The following is a 20,621-nucleotide window of genomic DNA, read 5'->3' as shown; positions in this document are numbered from 1 at the left end:
ACATTGGAAATTAAATTTCTTTTATATGTGATCTCCCGCCTTACGCATAGACTTGTATATTTGATCTAATTTGTGTTTCCTGTCAAAAACAATCTTATGCAATTTTACACCTTGAGCAAACGTGACTGACACATCCAGCGACCCGCCCTCGCCGCTTTGTGATTGGCGCTCGGCGCATGGGGGGCGTGTCCGCTCGGCTGTCTTTTATACTCGGTGCGTCCCACTCCACGGCGCTGATTTGTATGAGAAGGACTCTTGTGAGCAGCACGAATGTAGAATACGCGTTTACACCTGGACCCTTTTTTTTTTTTTTTTTTTTTTTTTGGGTTAACAGAAGTTTAGACTATTTAAACGCGGCTTTATTTTGGAACAAATCGCTCGAGCGAGAACAAGGAAAGGGAATACGAGACGCTTGCGACCGAGGGCTATTTATTCTTGGTATGCAACCCAACCGCGACTCCGTGCCAAACAAGTGAAGCGGAGATGGGTCTGCTCTTCAAGATCTGAACTGTTTCCAGCGCTGCGTTGTTTGTGTTGATAGGGGGAGGGGGAAGAATGGAGTGCTACCTGTTGGGGATTTACCTGTTCCTCGCGCTTACCCTGCTGCCCCGGTCGAGCGGCACCACGGCCAAGGAGATCACCTGTCAGGAGATAGCCGTTCCTCTGTGCAAGGGCATCGGCTACAACTACACCTACATGCCCAACCAGTTCAACCACGACACCCAGGATGAAGCCGGCTTGGAGGTGCACCAGTTCTGGCCTCTGGTGGAGATCCAGTGCTCCCCGGATCTCAAGTTCTTCCTCTGCAGCATGTACACCCCCATATGCCTGGAGGACTATAAGAAACCCCTGCCCCCGTGCCGGAGCGTATGCGAGCGAGCCAAGGCGGGCTGCGCCCCGCTCATGCGGCAGTACGGTTTCCCTTGGCCGGACCGCATGAGGTGCGATTTGCTGCCCGCGCAGGGAGCACCAGACACACTGTGCATGGACTACAACCGAACCGACTCCACCACAGTGTCGCCGGTGCTGTCCAAACCCACCAACCACCCCAGCAAAGCTTTTAATCCACACAAAAAGAAAAGCGGGCGACCGGGCGTTGGACCCAAAGCGAGTAAACCCTGCGAGCCGGGCTGCCAGTGTCGCGCGCCGATGGTGGCGGTGAACAGCGACCGACACCCGCTGTACAACCGCGTCAAGACGGGTCAGATCCCGAACTGCGCCATGCCGTGCCACAACCCGTATTTCACCCAGGACGAGCGGACTTTCACGGTCTTCTGGATCGGACTCTGGTCGGTGTTATGCTTCATATCCTCCTTCGCCACCGTCGCTACATTTCTGATCGACATGGAGCGCTTTAAATACCCCGAGCGCCCGATTATTTTCCTCTCGGCGTGTTATATGTTTGTGTCGATCGGGTATATCGTGCGATTAATTGCCGGGCACGAAAAAGTGGCGTGTAACCGGGGGTATGACGTGGAGCACATTCACTACGAAACCACCGGCCCCGCGTTGTGCACCGTTGTGTTTTTGTTGATCTATTTCTTCGGGATGGCAAGCTCGATATGGTGGGTCATCCTCTCGCTCACCTGGTTCCTCGCGGCGGGCATGAAGTGGGGCAACGAGGCCATCGCGGGCTACTCTCAGTACTTCCACCTGGCCGCCTGGCTCATCCCGTCCATGAAGTCCATCGCCGTGCTCGCGCTGAGCTCGGTGGACGGCGACCCGGTCGCCGGGATTTGCTATGTGGGCAACCAGGATTTGGACAACCTGCGGGGCTTCGTGTTGGCGCCGCTAGTGATCTACCTATTCATCGGCACCATGTTTCTTTTGGCCGGATTTGTGTCGCTGTTTAGGATCAGGAGTGTCATTAAGCAAGGTGGCACTAAAACTGACAAACTCGAGAAGCTGATGTTCCGAATCGGGATCTTCACGGTGCTCTACACGGTTCCCGCCACCATCATCGTGGCGTGTTACTTCTACGAGCAGCATAACAGACAGAGTTGGGAGATCACTCATAACTGTTCGTGTTTATTGGAGCAGGGGGTCAAGAGGCCGGACTATGCCGTCTTCATGCTCAAATACTTCATGTGCCTTCTGGTGGGCATCACCTCTGGAGTTTGGACCTGGTCCGGTAAGACCCTGGAGTCCTGGAGGAGTTTCTGCACGCGCTGCTGCTGGGGCAGCAAGGGATCCGGTGGCTCCATGTACAGTGACGTGAGCACGGGATTAACGTGGAGGTCCGGGACCGCCAGCTCGGTGTCCTGCCCCAAGCAGATGCCTTTGTCCCAGGTGACAAAAGAAAACCCTATTAATTGTTGGGTGGGGGGTCTCTTAGTCTTTCAGTCGTTTGCTTACAAATAAGCTTGTTGATGGTTTCTATTAGCGGACGAACTGGTTGAAACAATGCGGCGATGCAGAAACAATTACGTCTCGCCAATTCCATTCTATTGATATGGACATCAGTCATTCTTAAGGAGAATTCGGGCATTACATTTTTCCTAGTGGAGTAACACATGTCCCCAACTTGCAGCATTTCGTGTCATTTACTTTTACACGTTGTTGAAAGAAAAGTTTTGAATTGTCTGAACGATCAAAGATGGTTTAAATAAGCCTTAATGTTTTAGTGCCCTATTATTGTTATTGTAATCATATACGGGTTTGTTTGTTTTTTTGTTTTTTTTTTTTTTTTTTTTTTTAATTGTGAAATGTATTTATACAAACTTGTAAATGGTGTATAAAAGATGATTTATAAAATTATTGTAAATTTGTATATAGTGTAGATGCCACACGAAAAGCAAATATGATTTTTATTTTAACAATAAAATCTTTTTGAGGAATCTGAATTTCCTAAAGTGCTGCTTTAATGCTGAGGATTCTTCTGGTAATGAGTGCTCCGCATCGGCTCTTTGTGGTCATTCCCACTGAAGATGCTTTTGTGGGAGAAACTCTTTTAGCTTATCTGAGGCCTAATTAGAGACAAGGGCCTTGTCTTGGAGAATCTCCATAATTGTTGAACTCTTCACGTGCTTGCTACTTAATTGACTAAAAGAGGGCTGGGGAACGGGGTTTAAATGCAAGAAACGGGTCCTTTTCATCAGAGGAAACTTTGATCTTTCTTTTAAAGTCTACAATAAAGGTGCCATGTAGACAGAACCTTTAGACTGATGCGCCAAGGTTTTTTTTTATGTCTAATTTGAGACTGTTGTCCTTTGATCGATGTTATAGAAATTATTTGAAGCTCGGGGCCCTAGCCATGTTTTGTCATAAAACCTGTGACAGTTAGAATTTTTTTTTAACACTATCAAAATGTCGAATGAAAATCTACAGGTGGCCCCTTACGTAATCCTCAGAGCCTTTTTGTGAAACTCCAGTGGAGATTCTGAAACAAAGAAAGACACTGAAATTGTTGCAAAATGGTTAGTTTTGTCTCATATTACATGTCAATAATTTCTTTGTAATCTAACTTGGAATGTCTTGTTGCAATATTTCTGTGTATTATAAGCTAATGTAAAATGGTCTGCATACTACTAAACCAATCAGTCAACTCATTTCATATAAGGATACAAGAGTGCTTATGTTTAATTGCTCTGATATATTCTGATACAATAGGTTAGTTTAAACATTTCATAAGGATATTTTATTTTTAAATAAGCTTTTCCATTCCTGTTAGCATTTTAAAAAATAACTTGCTGTATTTCCATCAATACCTTTACACACACAAAACATTTTGGTGGATTCATGATACTTTAAAAGAGAAGGTAATAACAAATGGAAATCAGTATAAAGTCCTTAATGAAAAAATAAAATAAAATAAAAAGCATGTTATTTAAAACATATATTTGTTTTTTAAGTAATTTAGATTTCAGAGTGCATTCCAATCAAACTTCTGACAACGTTAACTGCTTATTTTGCTGTATTATGTCTCCACCTAGCGGTCAATGTGAACAATTACAGTTACTATTTACCAAGCTTAACTTATAGGATTTTAACGTCTAATTGCAAATATTGTAATAACTATATATTGTCAGATACGTACTTTAGTTGTTTTTACCTACCAATTAGTTTGTAGCTGTAATTAAGTATACACAAACCCAAAAAAAAAATACACTGAGAGCAGTAGGCACGGACATTAAGTGTATTGCGTGTGAAATTAGATACGTTTATAGCCTTTAAGAAAGTGTGGAAATGTTAAAGGGATACTCCACCCCAAAATGAAAATTTTGTCATTAATCACTTACCCCCATGTCGTTCCAAACCCGTAAAAGCTTTGTTTGTCTTCGTAACACAATTTGAGATATTTTTGATGAAAACCGGGAGGCCTGTGACTGTCCCATAGACTGCCAAGTAAATAACAAGGTCCAGAAAAGTATGAAAAGCATCGTCAGAATAGTCCATCTGCCATCAGTGATTCAACCGTAACATTATGAAGCGATGACTTTTTGTACGCGAATAAAAAACAAAAATAACGACTTTATTCATCATTTTCTCTCCTCTGTGTCAATCCACATCAGCGTAGCTCCATTTTGGCGAATCTGAGCTGTACACAGACAGCGTACGCACTTCTGTGTCAGCCGCGCCACAAGGATACATTTTCTACGTATATTTATCCTTTGATTTGAAAGAATCAGCGCACCTCTTTTCACGACTGACACAGAAGAGCGTACGCTGTCTGCAAAATATCTTAAATTGTACATTACAGGAACAAAACAACATCAAGGCAATTAATTAAAAAAAAAATTTCATTTTTATTTTATTATTATACTTCCGCATCTGAAAATCGCTAAAACCAGGAGTGATGTAACGGGAGGGAGTGCAGTCAATTTAAACTGAAAAACAATGGATCGCAATGACAGTTAAGATGCTGAGGAAATTGTAAATGTTTATTGATACTCGTATAATGGACCACAGCCATACAGTTATGAGCCTGCTATATGGCCAAGAGAGCAGGGATAGGCCAAGATTATTAAACTTTTACACAAAAACGACCCCAGAAGCCTCAAGTAGCGTATTTATAAGTATATTTTAAAAGAAAAATCTAGTTCCTACCCAATTTTCTATACATTGACTCACTGGGTCTCTAACATGCAATATACACTTTAAGATGTCATTCTAAATCAAACACCTTAAAGACATCTAAACGTCTGACATATGATATCATGTCAAAGAGACGTATCTGTGATGTAACTGTGCTAGTAGAAGTATTTTACCTGGTTATTCAATTCGCTTCACAGACATACTAGAAACCACTAAGTGACAAACGTTGTCTAAGCTTTTCTCAAGAAAGTGCTGGTGCTCAGAAAGCAAAATCAATAGCAATCCAATTTCTGGACGTTTTATGCCATATTTGAATTTTTTTTTTAAACTAAATAAGTCATCTTTAAAATTATTTCCTGACATGAAAATTTAATTTCTCTAAAATTAATTAACAAAAACCTCGAGTAATCGCAAATTACTGTGATTTGTTTTTACTCAACAGTGCTGAGAAAAGTAACAGATACCACGTGACACACCGTCCACGTACTTCTTGAGCAGCGGTCTGGACAATAAATTACACATGAATAAAAAGTCTGAGAATTAAAGGACCGTTCTCACACTCAAAAAGAATTGACATGATAACTGGCAAACTGTGTCTTTATAAACAACATTAGCCTTCCTGGTTGGTAATGTTATGCAATACAATACAGTGAAAGGTAAATTATAGTTTAGAATGGTTACAGTGAAGTTGTAATATTACAGTAGGCCTACAGATAGCCTACATGCAAACAGTATATTTATATAAACATATATATTAAACATACATGCCCTGAGTGTCCTGAAGAAATGTCAAAAAACACTCAGTTGAAATAACAAATGCAAATGTAACAGGACACTGAAGTGCAAACATTTGCAGTAGTGAAGAATTGTCCATCTTCAGTCTTGAGTTGTGTGCATGTCTGTCCACTGGAGGGCATGATTTGTCAGTTTTTAATAGGATGTTACATTTGTTACTCTATGGCAGGTTTTCCCAAGCCTGTTTCTGGTGGTATATCGACAGTACACTTTTTCCTAATCAAAAACAGCAGATTTGACTCCTCAGCCCATTACTGGAGACTCCAAGTAATACGTTACTCTGTGGTCACATGAACTCACATGAATGGGGTCTAGTTATCATCGTGGAAATAGCTGTTTTCCATTTGAAATGCAGTTGTCATCACAATTGAAATGCAATTAAAGTGAAACTCAATCCATGGCATTTTGAGATACAGACGTTTATGTTTCAAGATGTGATATATATGAAATATCACTAATAGTTTTCTGCCCTTTTAAAAGGAAGTGTGATTTGGTCAGGTAATAAAATTAAAACAATGCAATGAATCCAAACCATTTGACATCAGATTAAAGATCCCTAGCTGCTAGCAGCAAAAGAAAAGACAAAAACTACAAATCATCATCAGTGATGTATAAGGAAACTTCATAAATAGGCAATCCCAGAAGTCCCTGGTGTGTTTAATGAGACACATAACTGGCATTGTGAGGACAGGAGGGGTACAGTCTAGGTGACTGTCCAAAGCTAACATGCCTAATCGTTCGCATGTTGCAGCATGCTTCTGAGAGTCTGAAAGGCGCACATAATCTTGCTCTCGTGTTACACCAGATTATTTTAAGTGTTTGTTCTAAAGCTTCAAACCAAACCCCAGCGGGTCCTTGAAATAGTGTTACAAGCTACCTCCATAAATACGAAAGCAGCCTGGCCAGTAATTGCTTTATGATGGGTTGCTGTTGACTGACAATCAACAGTTCCTGAGATTTTGCAGGCTAGAGGATTTTAGAAGTCCTTTAAAGCACCTTCATACCCTCTGGGTTGTTCTTGCTTGGCGGCCGACCTTACTGAAGCAGAAAGTATGTCAGTCTTAGCTTAACCTCAGAGACCCTGGGTGTTTGCAACAGACCTGTTTTTGGAAAGGCCTTCGGTGTCCCTTGATTGTAGCAGGGGCGAGGCAGGTCAAGGCCCGTCTGGTCTGTGAAAGAAAGACAGAATGCGCTAACACAAACATCAGTGGCAGGTGGATACTGATGGGCGTAGCTGATCCAAGGGTTGGCATTTATCCATGACGTTGACATCTAATAATACCTCTCATTTCACCTTGTTTCTCCAAGAAATGCATTCTAATCACGTCACTCTGTTCCAGTCAAGTCCCAATCAACTTTTCTTCTTACAATGCTTCAAAATGAAAGCTAAAAGCCTAATTCTTAGTCATCTGGCTAGACAGTCAAACCCATTCCGACCTCTTCTCTTGTCCATCTCCAATGCAAGTTGGTATGTCCTCACCGGTGGTCATTTCTACCAGAGTATATTGCCCTAATCTTCTAGTGCACACTGCTGTTGCTCCCGAGACATCAATTGCGCCTTGAGCACCTAGTTTGTCCCTTCGTGGAGGTGGTGGAGGTTTTAGACGACTGCGTTTGCTAACTCTTATAGATCTAGGAGTCCCCAAAGGCTCACTGGGATACAGTGCAACTTCACTGCCCTCTCTTAAAATCCCCTCTTCTTGGTTGGGTTGGTAGCTGCTGTTGTCGTCATTGTTGTTGGAGCCAGGCATTCCAGCAATTGTAGGCATTCCTCCAACTGGTGAGTTTGGTTGAGGGTCATCGTCCAAAAAAACGGAAGCAGCTTCATCGCCACTTGAATTTCTGGTCCCTCTTTTGCGGAATCCTCCCGGCCCCATCACATCTTGAGTGGGCGGGATGCTGGCGTCCACACTTTGATTCTCGTTCCCTGACAGGTAGTACTGCTCCTCTGCATACATCTTCTCTACTAGCATCTTTCCTTTGCTTTTTTGCCTCACAGAGCGCTTGATGGCACAGATTAGGTCACACACATTTAGCAACAAGGACAAAGTGGCTGCCCCCAACATGAAGTTCAACATAATGGTTTTCTCAGTGGGTCTAGAGATGTAGCAGTCCACTATTGTTGTGCAAGGTGGCTGCTGACACATGAATCGTTTGGGGATGTGGAAGCCAAACAAGTAATAATGTGCAGCTCCAAATCCAGCATCTACAAGTATCCGAAGCAACAGGTGCAAGATGTAGGCTCCTGTGAAGTACTGCACCCGCCCCTTCTCAGCTTTAACAACGGTCTTACAAAGAGATGATTTTCTGAATGATTCTTGATGGATCTTATAGATAGAGTCCGCTTGTATGGACTCAGAAGCTCTGCTATCAGCAGTCACTTTGTGGATCACATAGGTGATAAACATCACATAGGGAAGGCACAGGGTGGTGAGCTGCACCAGCCAGAATCGGAGAAGGGAAAGAGGGGCAAACATGTCGTAGCACACATTGGCACAACCGGGCTGAATGGTGTTACATACAAATCTTTCCTGCTCATCCTGGTAGAGAGGATAACCAGCAAACAGCAAGACCAGGATCCTTAGGAATATCACCAGGACGAGCCATGCTTTCCCTAAGGAGCAAAAGCACACAGTTCTTTGTCAGTTTGACTTATCATTTATAATGTGCCTTTAAAATTGATCTGGAAATTGACTTAATATCATCAAGTTAATTGAATAAACCAGACATGTACTTTTTTGATGAATGGAACATTGATATTACTTTAATGACAACATATAAGATATGCCCCAATGACCCATAACACCACAATAATAACAATACAATAAACACATCATCTCTCCAAATAAAAAACATATAAAATCAAATCATATATATATATATATATATATATATATATATATATATATATATATATATATATATATATATATTACTATAATGATACAAATTGCATTGCATTTCATTGCATTAGATACAAAATAAGTGCCATTTTTTAAATGCATATATATATATATATATATATATATATATATATATATATATATATATATATATATATATATATATATTTGGACAGTTCAGAATGTACAAATTTCATTGCATAAGATACAAAATAAATAACTAAGGAAAAATAAGTGGCATATTTTAAATAAAGGAATTGGTCTGAAAGTGACTTTTAGTGGATGAACTCAGTTACACAAGTGTTTTGTTAATCAAAAACAAAGTCATTTAAATATTGAAGTTTTGCACTTAAGTGCTCAAATACTATCTGGAGCCACTCTATGAATGCGTATTAAAATAAAATATCAAGTGTGCACATACCTATAAGGGTGATGTTGTGGTTCAATGTTATGAATATAGTTTCAGATGCAGTCTGTTTAGCCATGCCAGCAAATTTAGGCCTCCAAGCTTGGAGACTGCTGCACAGAATATCCTACTGGTCAACTCACAGCCCACTTGATTCCAGACAAGAAAAAGATTTTACAGTCTGTATTAAACTCAGTCCAAGCAGGCATTAAAAATAAGCGCTATTTACAAGCACTCAAACTCCTGGTCAGGTCCTACAAAGCAGGTCAGCTGAAATCCGCAACAGCACGACTCACGCGTCCACCAACTTGGTTTCCCATCTTACTTCTGCTTCTGTCCTGACAACAACTGTTCTCAGACAACAGAAGACGAGAGATGTGAGCTCCATTGTGAGGCTATTCTTACCCACCGAAGGCATGTCGGCATGCAGGCCTTGCTGTGATATTTGGGCTCTGTTTGTCCTTACAGGAGAATAACTAGCTGGATCAGGCATCAAATAACCATATTAAATTCTCACATCTCATATAAAAAACATCAAAAACACATCACAGTGTCACACACACAAGATCACATGCGGTAGAATCCAACGTGGTGCATTTATTTGAACATTTTAGGATACTGTATCTAAGTGTTCTGTTGGGTGTTGAGGTCATTCAGCAAATTAATTAAACTTTTGATCTGAACTCTACAAGGAGCTTTTTGGTTGGCTTCTGTTAGTGATGCACTAGATTCTAATTTTATTACATTATTAAAAAGAAGCCCATCTTTAGCTCTGTCCTTGAGGTGTTTGACATGACTGAATATCATGGGATCAGAGGAGATCATAGTGGAATCTCTAGAAGCTTTTAGCCCTGTTTAAATGACCTCTGAATGAGGGACATCTGGACAGAGGGGTTGAAGGACTTGTTCTAATGAATGGAGGCTTACAGGTACGCAAACTATATTGGCAGCTGCTTGGGTAGTGAACACTTACCGTAAACCTTTTTTAACACATTAAGAGGGAAATTGTAGTGGACCTAAATTAATTCTGTAAGATAGAGAATTATTTTGCATCATACACTCTTGGTTTCCGCATAAATATTATTATTAAAATGTCTTGGGAAGTCCAGTATGGAAATTATTTTTTTTTTTTTTTTTTGGGAACGTTTATGAGATTGATTACACTAGGAGTCCAGCAAATTGCATCCTGTTTTTAAAAGTTTGAAGGCGAACAACAGTTACATTTTATGCCTGAATGAAAGAGATAATGCAAATCATACAGCATTTGCAAGTCTAACCAAATTTGTTCTTTTCAACACATAAATACAGTTACTACATTTGTGGTGATTGGGAACAGATACTGTATGTCAGATGACTGTTTACAGTCTAAATATTTTTCATCTCTGCATCCCTTTATCAGCTCCCATGTCATCAGGCATATAACATACAGTACCGAACCAACTTGTATGCAACCCAGAAGGACGTCAACACCACCTTCACCACCACTGAAGATGAGATGAGGAACTTTGTGGCTATCCTGCTCTACATGGGGATTTCTGAGCTGCCTTCCATTGATGACTACTGGGCAATGGAGACCAGGGTCCTTCAAGTTGCATTGATGAGAGGGTTTGTCCACTTTAATGACAACACCCAGATCCCTGGCACCATCAACAGATTCTTCAAAGTCTGGCCTCTGTTCAGCCTCCTGGTTCCTGCCTTCAGGAGTGAGCCACAGACACCCAAGCAGTCTGTGGGTGAGGTTATGGTTGCCTACAAAGGCAAGACAGCTGGCAACCTGAGACATTACATCAAAAACAAGCCAGACAAATGGGGATTTAAGTTGTTTGCCAGGGATTCTGAAGATGGCTTTATTCATGGCCTGGTGCTATACCAGGGCAAAACTATGCTGGAGGCCCACGGTGTCCCCATGAAGTCTGAACAACAAGCCATGGGTGTCACCAGCCAGATGATCTCCATCCTGGCCAGCACCATGTCCTCATCCACCACCACAGCCATATTTGCGGACAACTTCTTCACCAGCCTGGATATAGTGTGGTACCTCAAAGACAAAAACTTCAGGTACACAGGGACAGCCAGGGAGAACAGAATAGGCAAGCCTCCATTGTAATCCATCAAGGATATGGAGAACAAGGCTGTCCTTCATGGCATGTATGGCTCCGTCACCAGTGATGATGGGATCCTGGGCAATTCAGTGCTCCAGACTCATTCTTCCCACTGGTCGCTCTTTTGCAACCAACTTTCTCAGTTGGTCACAAGAGCACACGTTTTTTTTTTTTTTTGCTACAACATGGGATTAATCAGTGCATGCTGATGAACTTTAATCATAGCGTATAGTTAGGTCTATATGGAAACGAAAGTGGTTAACATTCAACCCGTTCTTTTGCATCAGTAGTATTATTTGTGATTTGAATTTTGTGAACGGGAGTCCCTCTTTTGCTCTGTTATAAGCCTGGCTTCGGATGCTTTCACTTTCGAGTTTGCGATCTTGTTACTTTTTACAATAAAAGATAATTGTCTGTTTTGCTTAGGCTACATCTATACACCTTTCACATTTTAAGATTAAAAGAAAACAATGGATTCATTGTTATTTTTCATTAAAAGCACAACAACATTAAAACAAGATACAATAAGACAATAGCTTATAAAACGTTTATTAACAAAAACAAATAAGATGAAGCATGGCATACATCACATGCTGTATTATATAATGTCTAATAAATTACAGAACGTTTAGCAAACACTGAGGATTTAAATAAATAAATTAAATAAATAAAAGAGAGGCCCCATAGCATAATGTGAGGTAAACAGCACAGATAAGTTTTCAAAATGAAAACAAAAAGAAAAGTAAAACTAAACTTGCTGCCAGTGACAGTGCTTGCATGTTTTCCCCCACAAGAATACCAACATGTTCTCCTTCTCTGGTTTAAGAAGTCTTTTACTTTACTTTAGCGTAAAAACCATCCATCGGTTCCTCAATATTTGCGTAATTTTTGACGCGGCGAGTATACACCAGGCTCTACACTCCCAGCACTGCACAGTTCAAATGAGTTGCCGTTTCTCGTATGCAAAAGAAATGGCAGCGCTTATGAGTTGATCAATGGGATGGTGCGACCACTCACAGAATTTAGTCACTATAGGCAGAAAAAATGGTCACAGTCTGGAGTCCTGCAATTAAATATAACAAAACATGCTATTATTATTTTTTATATCAATAATAAACTAAATATAAATAAAACTCATCTACTCGGTTTTGTAATTTATTCTTAATTTTTTAGTCCGTATGAAAAGGTGCATTTATTTCTATTAAAGGTACATCTATGTGGAGATGGCGAGTCACAGCGTTGGCATTCGGCAACTTCATCCTTACACCCGACACTGACTCAGAAAGCACTAGTTTATTAATAAATAATTAAAATGTCTTCTTTTCCCCCAACACATTCACAATCACATTGCCGATGCTTTGATTGCTTTATGCGCAACCCAGAGTAGACTATAGCCAAAAAAAAACCAAAAAATAACACCATACTAAAGGACTAAATTAAATAATGGTTAATATATTATTATATTAATCAATTCAATATAGCGTGCGACAAGTTGACTAGAAAAATCTTTATTCGGGGGCAGGCCTACTTAGCACAAGGAAGCGCTCCATTTTTTAAATAAAAATAAATAAATAAATAAAAAGAAACAGACACAAACAAATCATTTATTTAATTCAACAAACAATTTCAGCGTATAAAGAGTCAAATGTTTTTTTTTTTTTTTAATCATCTTAATTATTAAATACAATAGGCTACAGCATGTATATAATTGGTTCCAGGAAAAAAAATCTTTGGGGTGCTATGGGAGTGCTTTTGTTTTTCTTGGGGGTGCTAAAGCACCTGCTAGCCCCTCCCTAGCGCCGCCCATGCCTGCAAGTACCTTACTGCAGCAGTAAGGGGAACATATTGAGGTCAAACTTGGTCTGCAGGGTCTGTAAGGTCCCCCTGTGCCTCAATGCTGATCGCAACTGCTTTATCAAGTACCATGTAGCAGTTATGACTGGACTGGAATTGTGACACATGAAAAAAATAAATAAAATAAAACAAAAAATTGTTCCTAAATAAAAGAAAAGAATTTCCTAAATAAATATCCTATTAAGCTTATATAAGTTTTAATGTATATTGTATATAACCACTTTTTGAAAAACAAATTACCTTAGTTCATCAAAGAAAATGTTCCTAAAAAAAAAAAGTTCCTAAATAAATATTCTGTAAAGTTTATATATGTTTTATGTATATTTTATATATGTGTCTTATATTTTAAACATATAGATTTCTTGGGAGAAATATATATGGTACCATATATGGTAACTTTATTGACCCTGATTTGAAACATAAAAAATTACTTATTATTATTATTATTATTATTATTATTATTATTATTATTTAAGTCACTAAAGTTCAAAAGTCTTGTAATAACCTCCAATAACACTACAGGGTTGAAATTTGGACTTTCCAAATATTTCAATGAGTGCCCTATAAAAGGTCTGTAATTAGATTAGCAGGCTGGCTCTTCTGGATAAAGACATATTTTAAGGTAACCAGCATTGGTGTAGTTCACCAGGGACACATTTAGAGGTGCAAAGCTGAAGACTTGGGATGGAAACGCATGGACCAACGACTTGCTGGTATAGTTGATGCTTTATTTCTGGACATGTCATTGAACTATTTATTTCATAAAATGGTGTGCAATGCAGTTTATGGCTGTATTTGACAGGTTTTAAAGAAAATGCATCAAAACTTTCTAGCTCCAACATTTCATATCTACAAGCAAAGAACAGAAAATGTAATTTTATATACAGTATTTATGGAATACTATTCATTAAAACAAGACTTGAATGGTGCTTCTTCTAACAATACTTATGAGACCGTTGTTAGTGCACAAATGTGTTTTTTCTCTATCAGTGGTTTCTAGTTGATTTTGGACTGAAAATTATGGTGAATTCTATCCTCTAAATTACATTGATCCCCACTGTTTTCCATGAAGTTTGCCAAAAAATGACACTTTGAAAAACACAAGTCAGGTAAAAAGCAGAAAACCTGAACTGTAACTTGTCAAACACTAAAATATGAAATGCACTTATGAAAAGGAACTTTATTTTATTTTTATTTTTTTTAAACTCAAAGTTTACTCAGAATTGAGGCTCATTTTCTGAATCACCTCAGGAAAGTTTGTTTCGAGAACATCTGTCAAAGGATGTTTTTTTTTTATTATTATTATTTTTTTTTTATCTCACTTAGTCTGTGGCAGTGCTGAAAAGAAGTGCGATTAATCCATTTTACCCACACAAGGGTTTGAGAACAGGAGGCACATGATGTACAAATAGCAATAAATAGTGCAAAGTGCAAACAGTCACCACAGTAGTCAATTTATTTATTTATTTGTATGTTTGTGCAGCTAATTTTGAAAATTAAAATGTGTGGGTAAAACTGACCCCCAAGACAATAGAAATAACAATAAAAAAGATGGGAACTATTCTCTGATAAGCTTCAATAGAGATTTTTTGGTTTTACACTAATCTTCGGTGGTTTACAAAGTGTCAAGTTTTAAAAGATAACCTACCCTGAAAAAATAAAAATAAAAATAAAATAAATAAAAATCGCTCCAGTCCTCTCTAAACATCTTATATCATGTGATGGGACTCATGAAAAACACATCAAATCAGTTTTTATTGCAACTTTTAAAAGTTTATTCTTGTGGCGGTTTCTAAACATTGCTTCTGAACTGGGAGCATCAGTTAAAATCATAGTTCACGAAAAAAAAAAAAAAAAAAAAAAAAAAAAAAAAAAAAAAAACTGCATGCAACCATTGTAGCCTCCAGCTTTTGGGCGGACTGGGTTCACTTTGAACGGAAAGTAGAATCAAATAAGATCATACATAAGAGATAAGATTCAGCCTTTGGCACACATTGAAAACAGATAGTGAAGAAGGGTTTGACCTTTTGAACAGAAACAAATGACAACAACAATGTATTATTCATAATAACAGGCATACAACCAGTGACCAAACATAAAATGAAAAAGTCACAACTACAGCAGTTTTCTTTCTTTTTTCACAGGAAACCACTTATAGTATAAATGTTCTGAAAGATCTGAATTTTTAATTTCGTAGAAATTGCAATGAAAATGAGAAAGATTACAGAGAAACAGAGCAAGAGAGAGGTATTAAATAAGAAAGAAAGACTCTATGCAGAGGTAGAGTTCAGTGCACACGGCTAAAATTCGCCTGCTGCCTCCCATCAGGACTCGAGTTTATAACACCGTCTTCAGATCCAACGCTGGGCCACATTCTCACACGCTCACAGAAAATAAATAGAACACAATCTTCAAATCCCTTTTTTATCAGTCTTTCGATTCATGATTCCGTTTGTCACCCCAAAGACACTTTTCTTGAACGTTTTCCCTGATTTCCAACACTTAAAATGTACAAAGGGAGTCTGAAGCACCGCCATTTGCAAAGAACAGATCTTCTTTGAGAAGAACTTTGGTCAATATTCATTTATCTTTAGAAAATAAACCAAAACAAACATCTGGGTTACACGTTAGTTACACGTTTTGTATAGTATCATGTATCTGACAAAAAGTAATCTAAACACGAGTACTCGTGGAGTGAATCTCACAAAACATGTCTGGGTCATATTTCACCACAAAATCAAAAGGGATATGAATAAGAATTAAGCCCACTTTTTTTTTTTTAAACATAATGACAATAAAATCTTATGGTCTTAAAATAGGCTCAATTTTCTTCATGCATAATATTATTATTTGTTTTTTTCTTTAGATTTTGCAAGAAATGTATAACCTTTGTACGTCCAGTCAGATATATTAGCATCACATAGCCTACTTACTGTATTGTACACAAAAGACACAAAGTGTGCACTATATTTAGAGTAAACAATTTTAAGTAAAAGTTACTTTTTGGGGGCATTGGGGATACAACACCTAGAAAAAAATATTACAGTTAATGCAAGAATAAACATACTGCTTGAAAATAGTGGCCATTTTGATGTCATCTGTATTAAGTACTAAGAAAATTGTGTTTTTCCATTGCTGCTAAAAAAAAAAAAAAAAACTATTGCAGAATTACATTCATGTCAACATAACACTGTTAAATTGTTTTATGCAGAAAAAAAGGTTTAACTCAACAGGAAATAAAATTGAGGACAGAAGATTACGACTAAAAAAAAAAAAAATATTCAATGACAACGCTTAGATACTTTTGGAGCCCAGATTTACTTATTCCTGATAAAACAACTGACATATTTCGATTTTTCAAATTTGTGTCCATAATTTAGGAATTAACAAATATAAATACCGGTCACATATACATATATGAAGATCATAATTAAATTTCTTTAAGTATGTACAGTATACAAAAGATATTTTTGGAAGTTCTAATTCTCAAGGTGTTTCTGAATGAAGTGTCACAAATGAAAAAGTCTCAGTTACTCTTAACAGATAATATAACGAATCATCACATACATCTGATGGCATAATTAAACACTTGCTTAACTTTTAAATTGGGAAGAACTGATTTTAAAACTAACTTTTCTGTTCAAAAAACATTTTGCAGTCTTAATGAGAAGGGAAGATAAAATAGTTAATATCATATTCTACATCTAAGGCCATTTTCCCGCTAAATGCAGGAACTGCAGGTGATGGCAGTGGATACAGCAGGAATTCCTCTTCCTCACCAATTCAATTCAGTCTCTGGTTTGATGCATTGTAATTGAGAAATAAAACTTTGCAAAACACTGTATCACACTAAGAGCCTCACCTTTGTGTTTTGATATGTTTTGACTTCAAGACACCAATTGGGAAAAAAAAAAAGGACTCAATGTCATCTGAAAGTTCACTAGGAGCCTTTCAAATATTCACTACAATCTTTCCTGCAGGTATTGTATGGAATAGAGCACAACATATTGCTTTGAGAATTGGAAATGAGTGGCACAGCATGTGTGTATCTGGTATTTGTTGAGTTTATAAAAAAATGGCGACAAGAATATGGAGGTTATACACATCATGGTCATTGATGATGGAATGTCAATGTTGGCTCTGCAGAAGAAAAACCTTTGATTTCAGTATTAAGACTTCCAATTTCAGTCCATTTCGGCATTGAACATTTTCAACTGAAACTAACTCTTTCAAGGCTTATCGAATCTTGTGTTTCAAAAGGAAAGTCCCAGGGACTTCATATCCCTGAAACCCTCCACACCATATTCCTTTTGGAAATACAAAGTCAACTTCCATTCCAATTAGATAATAAGACAAATGGTGCAAACTGCCTTTATCAAGTATTAAAAATTGCTGAACAGAGTGGTCCAAAAAAACTACACAATAACATAAGCAGACTGAACAGAGTGGTCCAAATTGTATATTTTCCCATGAACTTGCATTGTTAGTCTAATTTTAGATCAATAAACCGTCATTAAGAATGTTTTTTAATTTAAAATAAATCGTAAAGAAATAAAAAATTAAATAACAGTTTTTAAGAACAGTGGTAATTTTATAGTTTAATAAGCTCACAGCCATTTGGAAACAAAAACTTTAAGGAATGGAGGAATATCTATGGAATATCTTGAGAAGTAGTTGATTTTGGCTCTTGATCTTGATATAACACATCCTTGAGCGTCCAGGTGGAATTTTTCTAACCATACAAGATCAATAAACAGTACGAATACCTCCTCACCTAGAATGGCAAACACATATGACAGAGCTGTTGGAATGTGGTTCCAGTCATTGGGTGTCTTTCTCCCTCGTTTATATCCTTTCATTCGCGTCCTCCAGTTTTTCTGAACTGCAGTAGCAGTGTCCTCCTCTCTTTCCTCTAAGCCACAGGTTGGAAAGTGATCTTTGTGTGGGTTTCTTGTATATACAGCAGCCATACGACCAGCAAGAACACTCTTCTGACACACTCTGGCTCAAGAGTCTTGTGGAGGTACTAAGCACATATGTGTCCTCTTAGAGAACGCTTCTTCTGACAGTCTTTTTATCTCAGTCTCTCGTGAAAGTCCTCAATGTCCACCATTATTAGGATATGATGGCCGGCGACCATCTGACCAGTGTCAGGTTATCTGCGCTCACTGAGCGCTTCTTGGCTGCTTTTCTCATGTCTTTATATTTGTCATCACAAAGCCTGGAGATCGCCTGGGAGAAACATGAGAAGGGGAGACAGACATTCAAAATGTGAATTTTTTTTTTTTTTTTTTTTTTTTAACACTACCACTGCACTATCATTCAAAAAGTTTGGGATTGGTAAGATTTTTTATGTTTTTGAAAGAAGTCTCATATGCTCACCAAGGCTGCATTTATACACTTAAAAATATTAATATTGCGAAATACTATTATAATAATATTTTTTTTTTTTTTTTTTTTAAAGGGTAATGCACCCTTGCTAAATATGTTGAATTTAAATCTAAAACCTGTTAGTATCAGTAAGTAGCATATTTCATCCTATTAACTTTTTTTTTCCACCCTGCTCCAACACACATGCTCCCCTTACTAAAGGTGTTCCCCAGGGTTCTGTTCTTGGCCCTTTTCTTTTTCTACATTATTACTATTATTTAACTTATATTTTTAACTCATAAGTCATTATCTGCTGATTTATAAGAGTTAACAATGTCATTAAGTAGATACAGAATTAGAAAGATTCACATTTGATAAAAATGAAGTGTCACAGAAAGAGTATTGGTTAAATTTGTACTTTCTGATGCAATAACCAAATTTCCAAGTCCCACCACCTCCAAAAATAAGTGGTAACAGTTTAATTCCTGAGACAAGATACAACTTGTGCCCATTACTTTGAGATGACAGATGATAGTGTTTGGGAGCGTATAAAGAGGACCAGTGCAAGATGGAAGCGGGGGGCTGGTCCTTATGAAAGAACTGAAATCACAAACCACTGACTGATTGAGCTGTCCACCCAGACCACTGACTCTAAATGGGCTGGTGAGCTATTACACCACCAAAGGCAACTGCGCACACACACACACACACACACACACACACACACACACACACACACACACACACACACACACACACACAACTGAACTAACTAACTAACATCATTATAGGCCTGGTCTTGTCAGGACTGTAATTGTGCAGCATGGAGGCTGAATGCTGACTTAAGACACACATGGGGATTCAGGCAAGGTAATTATTCAGCCCTGCTGCTACTGAACCAATGGACCAATGCAACATGTCACTATATTCCTTCTTAGTGAGAGCTGCACCAAATCAAGCTTTCAAGTTTTACTGCCATTTACTTCAGAACTTGCTGGAACAACCGATTCAGTACTGCAATATGCGAAGATATTGGACTTTTCATGAAAACCTAGAAACCACAGTACACTGAGATGTGAATTAGATCTTGAGTGTCAATCTGAGATAAATATCTTGAGCTATATAATGTGTGCTAATAATCTAGAGTAGTATTGACCACTCACCTCGAGTTTCTGGGCCTTGTCTCTGCTGAGAGGTTCCAGGGGAAAGCTAAGGTTGTTCGCCTCAGAAAGTGAACGCAAGTCAAAATAGTACTTGGCATACACACTTGATGGAACGTTAATATTGAACTGCAGCAGCTCCAGAAACTGTCGCTCCAACTCATTCCTGGTGGGAGAGAGAAAGCAAAAATAATTAGCTTTGCGTATGTTCCTTTTGACATTTGTCAGTGGGCGGAAATAACTGAAAAGAAAACCTTGACAGTTAAAACTATTCAAAGAAATTCTGATTTTGCATGTTTAAAACTACAATCCTGACAAGAAAACCAAACGACAAGCCCTGATCATCTGTTCATATTAAAAAATCTTCCTTTATTTATCCACACATTTCTTACCACCAGTGAAACTCCTGAAAGTTGAAAATAAACAATCTATTGTCACCCCTTCCTACCAACTGCATAATTATTCCAACACATGCAGAAACCTACCAGCTAAATATAACCGCGAAGCCTCTGACAACAAAAAAGCAACCGACAACCACAAACCCACACTCTGTGGTCCTCCATGCTGTTTGCGGTATGCTTTGAGAACAATAATACTGCCTCAGTCACTGAATCTTTAGTCAGGTTGGCCTTTAAAATAACTGTACTCAGCAGGAGTTGAAAGGGCAGATGTGACATGCTGCAAGTGTCACTCTTTATATTTGTCAGCTCAATTTCTTGGTACCTTACATTTAGGGATATTATATATGGTATCTTAAGCTCTATAAGATATAGTTTCCAAAAAATGTCACAAAAACATCATAAACACCAATTCTACAAATGCTTAGAACCTTAGAAAAGCCACCAATGGTTAAAGTAATAGCCCAATACTTGATTTGTGGAGGATACTAACCTCTTAAAATTAAACAGACCCTACATACAATTAAAACATGTTCCTTATATGTTAGTGATTATCCTGCTTCATTCAGAAATCCATTTTATCATAAAAGAAAAATGAG

At 38.3% G+C, this 20,621-nt stretch overlaps 3 protein-coding genes across 6 annotated transcripts in view; 1 reads left to right on the top strand and 2 right to left on the bottom strand.

The window, feature by feature from the left end:
- The first annotated feature begins 231 nt into the window (after nucleotides 1-231).
- Nucleotides 232-2,843, top strand: LOC122135318 (frizzled-8-like). Its single transcript, XM_042714075.1, has one exon. The coding sequence runs from the start codon at nucleotides 556-558 to the stop codon at nucleotides 2,359-2,361; it is 1,806 nt and encodes a 601-aa protein (XP_042570009.1). The 5' UTR covers nucleotides 232-555; the 3' UTR covers nucleotides 2,362-2,843.
- A 1,997-nt stretch (nucleotides 2,844-4,840) lies between these two features.
- LOC109049534 (gap junction delta-4 protein-like) lies at nucleotides 4,841-9,468 on the bottom strand. The gene is made up of 2 exons (XM_019067211.2): nucleotides 9,154-9,468; nucleotides 4,841-8,443 (listed from the first exon to the last, which is right to left on the bottom strand). The coding sequence occupies exons 1-2, from the start codon at nucleotides 9,215-9,217 to the stop codon at nucleotides 7,251-7,253; spliced, it is 1,257 nt and encodes a 418-aa protein (XP_018922756.2). The 5' UTR covers nucleotides 9,218-9,468; the 3' UTR covers nucleotides 4,841-7,250.
- A 6,925-nt stretch (nucleotides 9,469-16,393) lies between these two features.
- The window catches only part of LOC109074873 (cyclin-Y-like), a 43,870-nt gene continuing 39,642 nt past the window's right edge, over nucleotides 16,394-20,621 (bottom strand). For all 4 annotated transcript variants that reach the window (XM_042714071.1, XM_042714073.1, XM_042714072.1 and 1 more), the window contains 2 exons: nucleotides 19,628-19,790; nucleotides 16,394-18,326 (listed from right to left, as the gene is read on the bottom strand). In XM_042714071.1, coding sequence (XP_042570005.1) covers nucleotides 18,210-18,326; nucleotides 19,628-19,790 — 280 coding nt within the window. In that variant the 3' untranslated portion in view covers nucleotides 16,394-18,209. The remainder of the gene's footprint in view (nucleotides 18,327-19,627; nucleotides 19,791-20,621) is intronic.

This window comes from Cyprinus carpio, chromosome A24 (assembly GCF_018340385.1).
Source record: "Cyprinus carpio isolate SPL01 chromosome A24, ASM1834038v1, whole genome shotgun sequence".
In the NCBI taxonomy this organism is placed as follows: domain Eukaryota; kingdom Metazoa; phylum Chordata; class Actinopteri; order Cypriniformes; family Cyprinidae; genus Cyprinus; species Cyprinus carpio.
This window is presented reverse-complemented; position numbering and strand designations above follow the sequence as displayed.

Excerpts from the sequence above, each read along its gene's own strand:
- LOC122135318 (XM_042714075.1), top strand. The coding sequence starts at position 556 with ATGGAGTGCTACCTGTTGGGGATTTACCTGTTCCTCGCGCTTACCCTG.
- LOC109049534 (XM_019067211.2), bottom strand. The coding sequence starts at position 9,217 with ATGGCTAAACAGACTGCATCTGAAACTATATTCATAACATTGAACCAC. Across the intron at positions 8,444-9,153 it reads CCACAACATCACCCTTATAG|GGAAAGCATGGCTCGTCCTG; the intron begins GTATGTGCACAC and ends TTTGCTCCTTAG.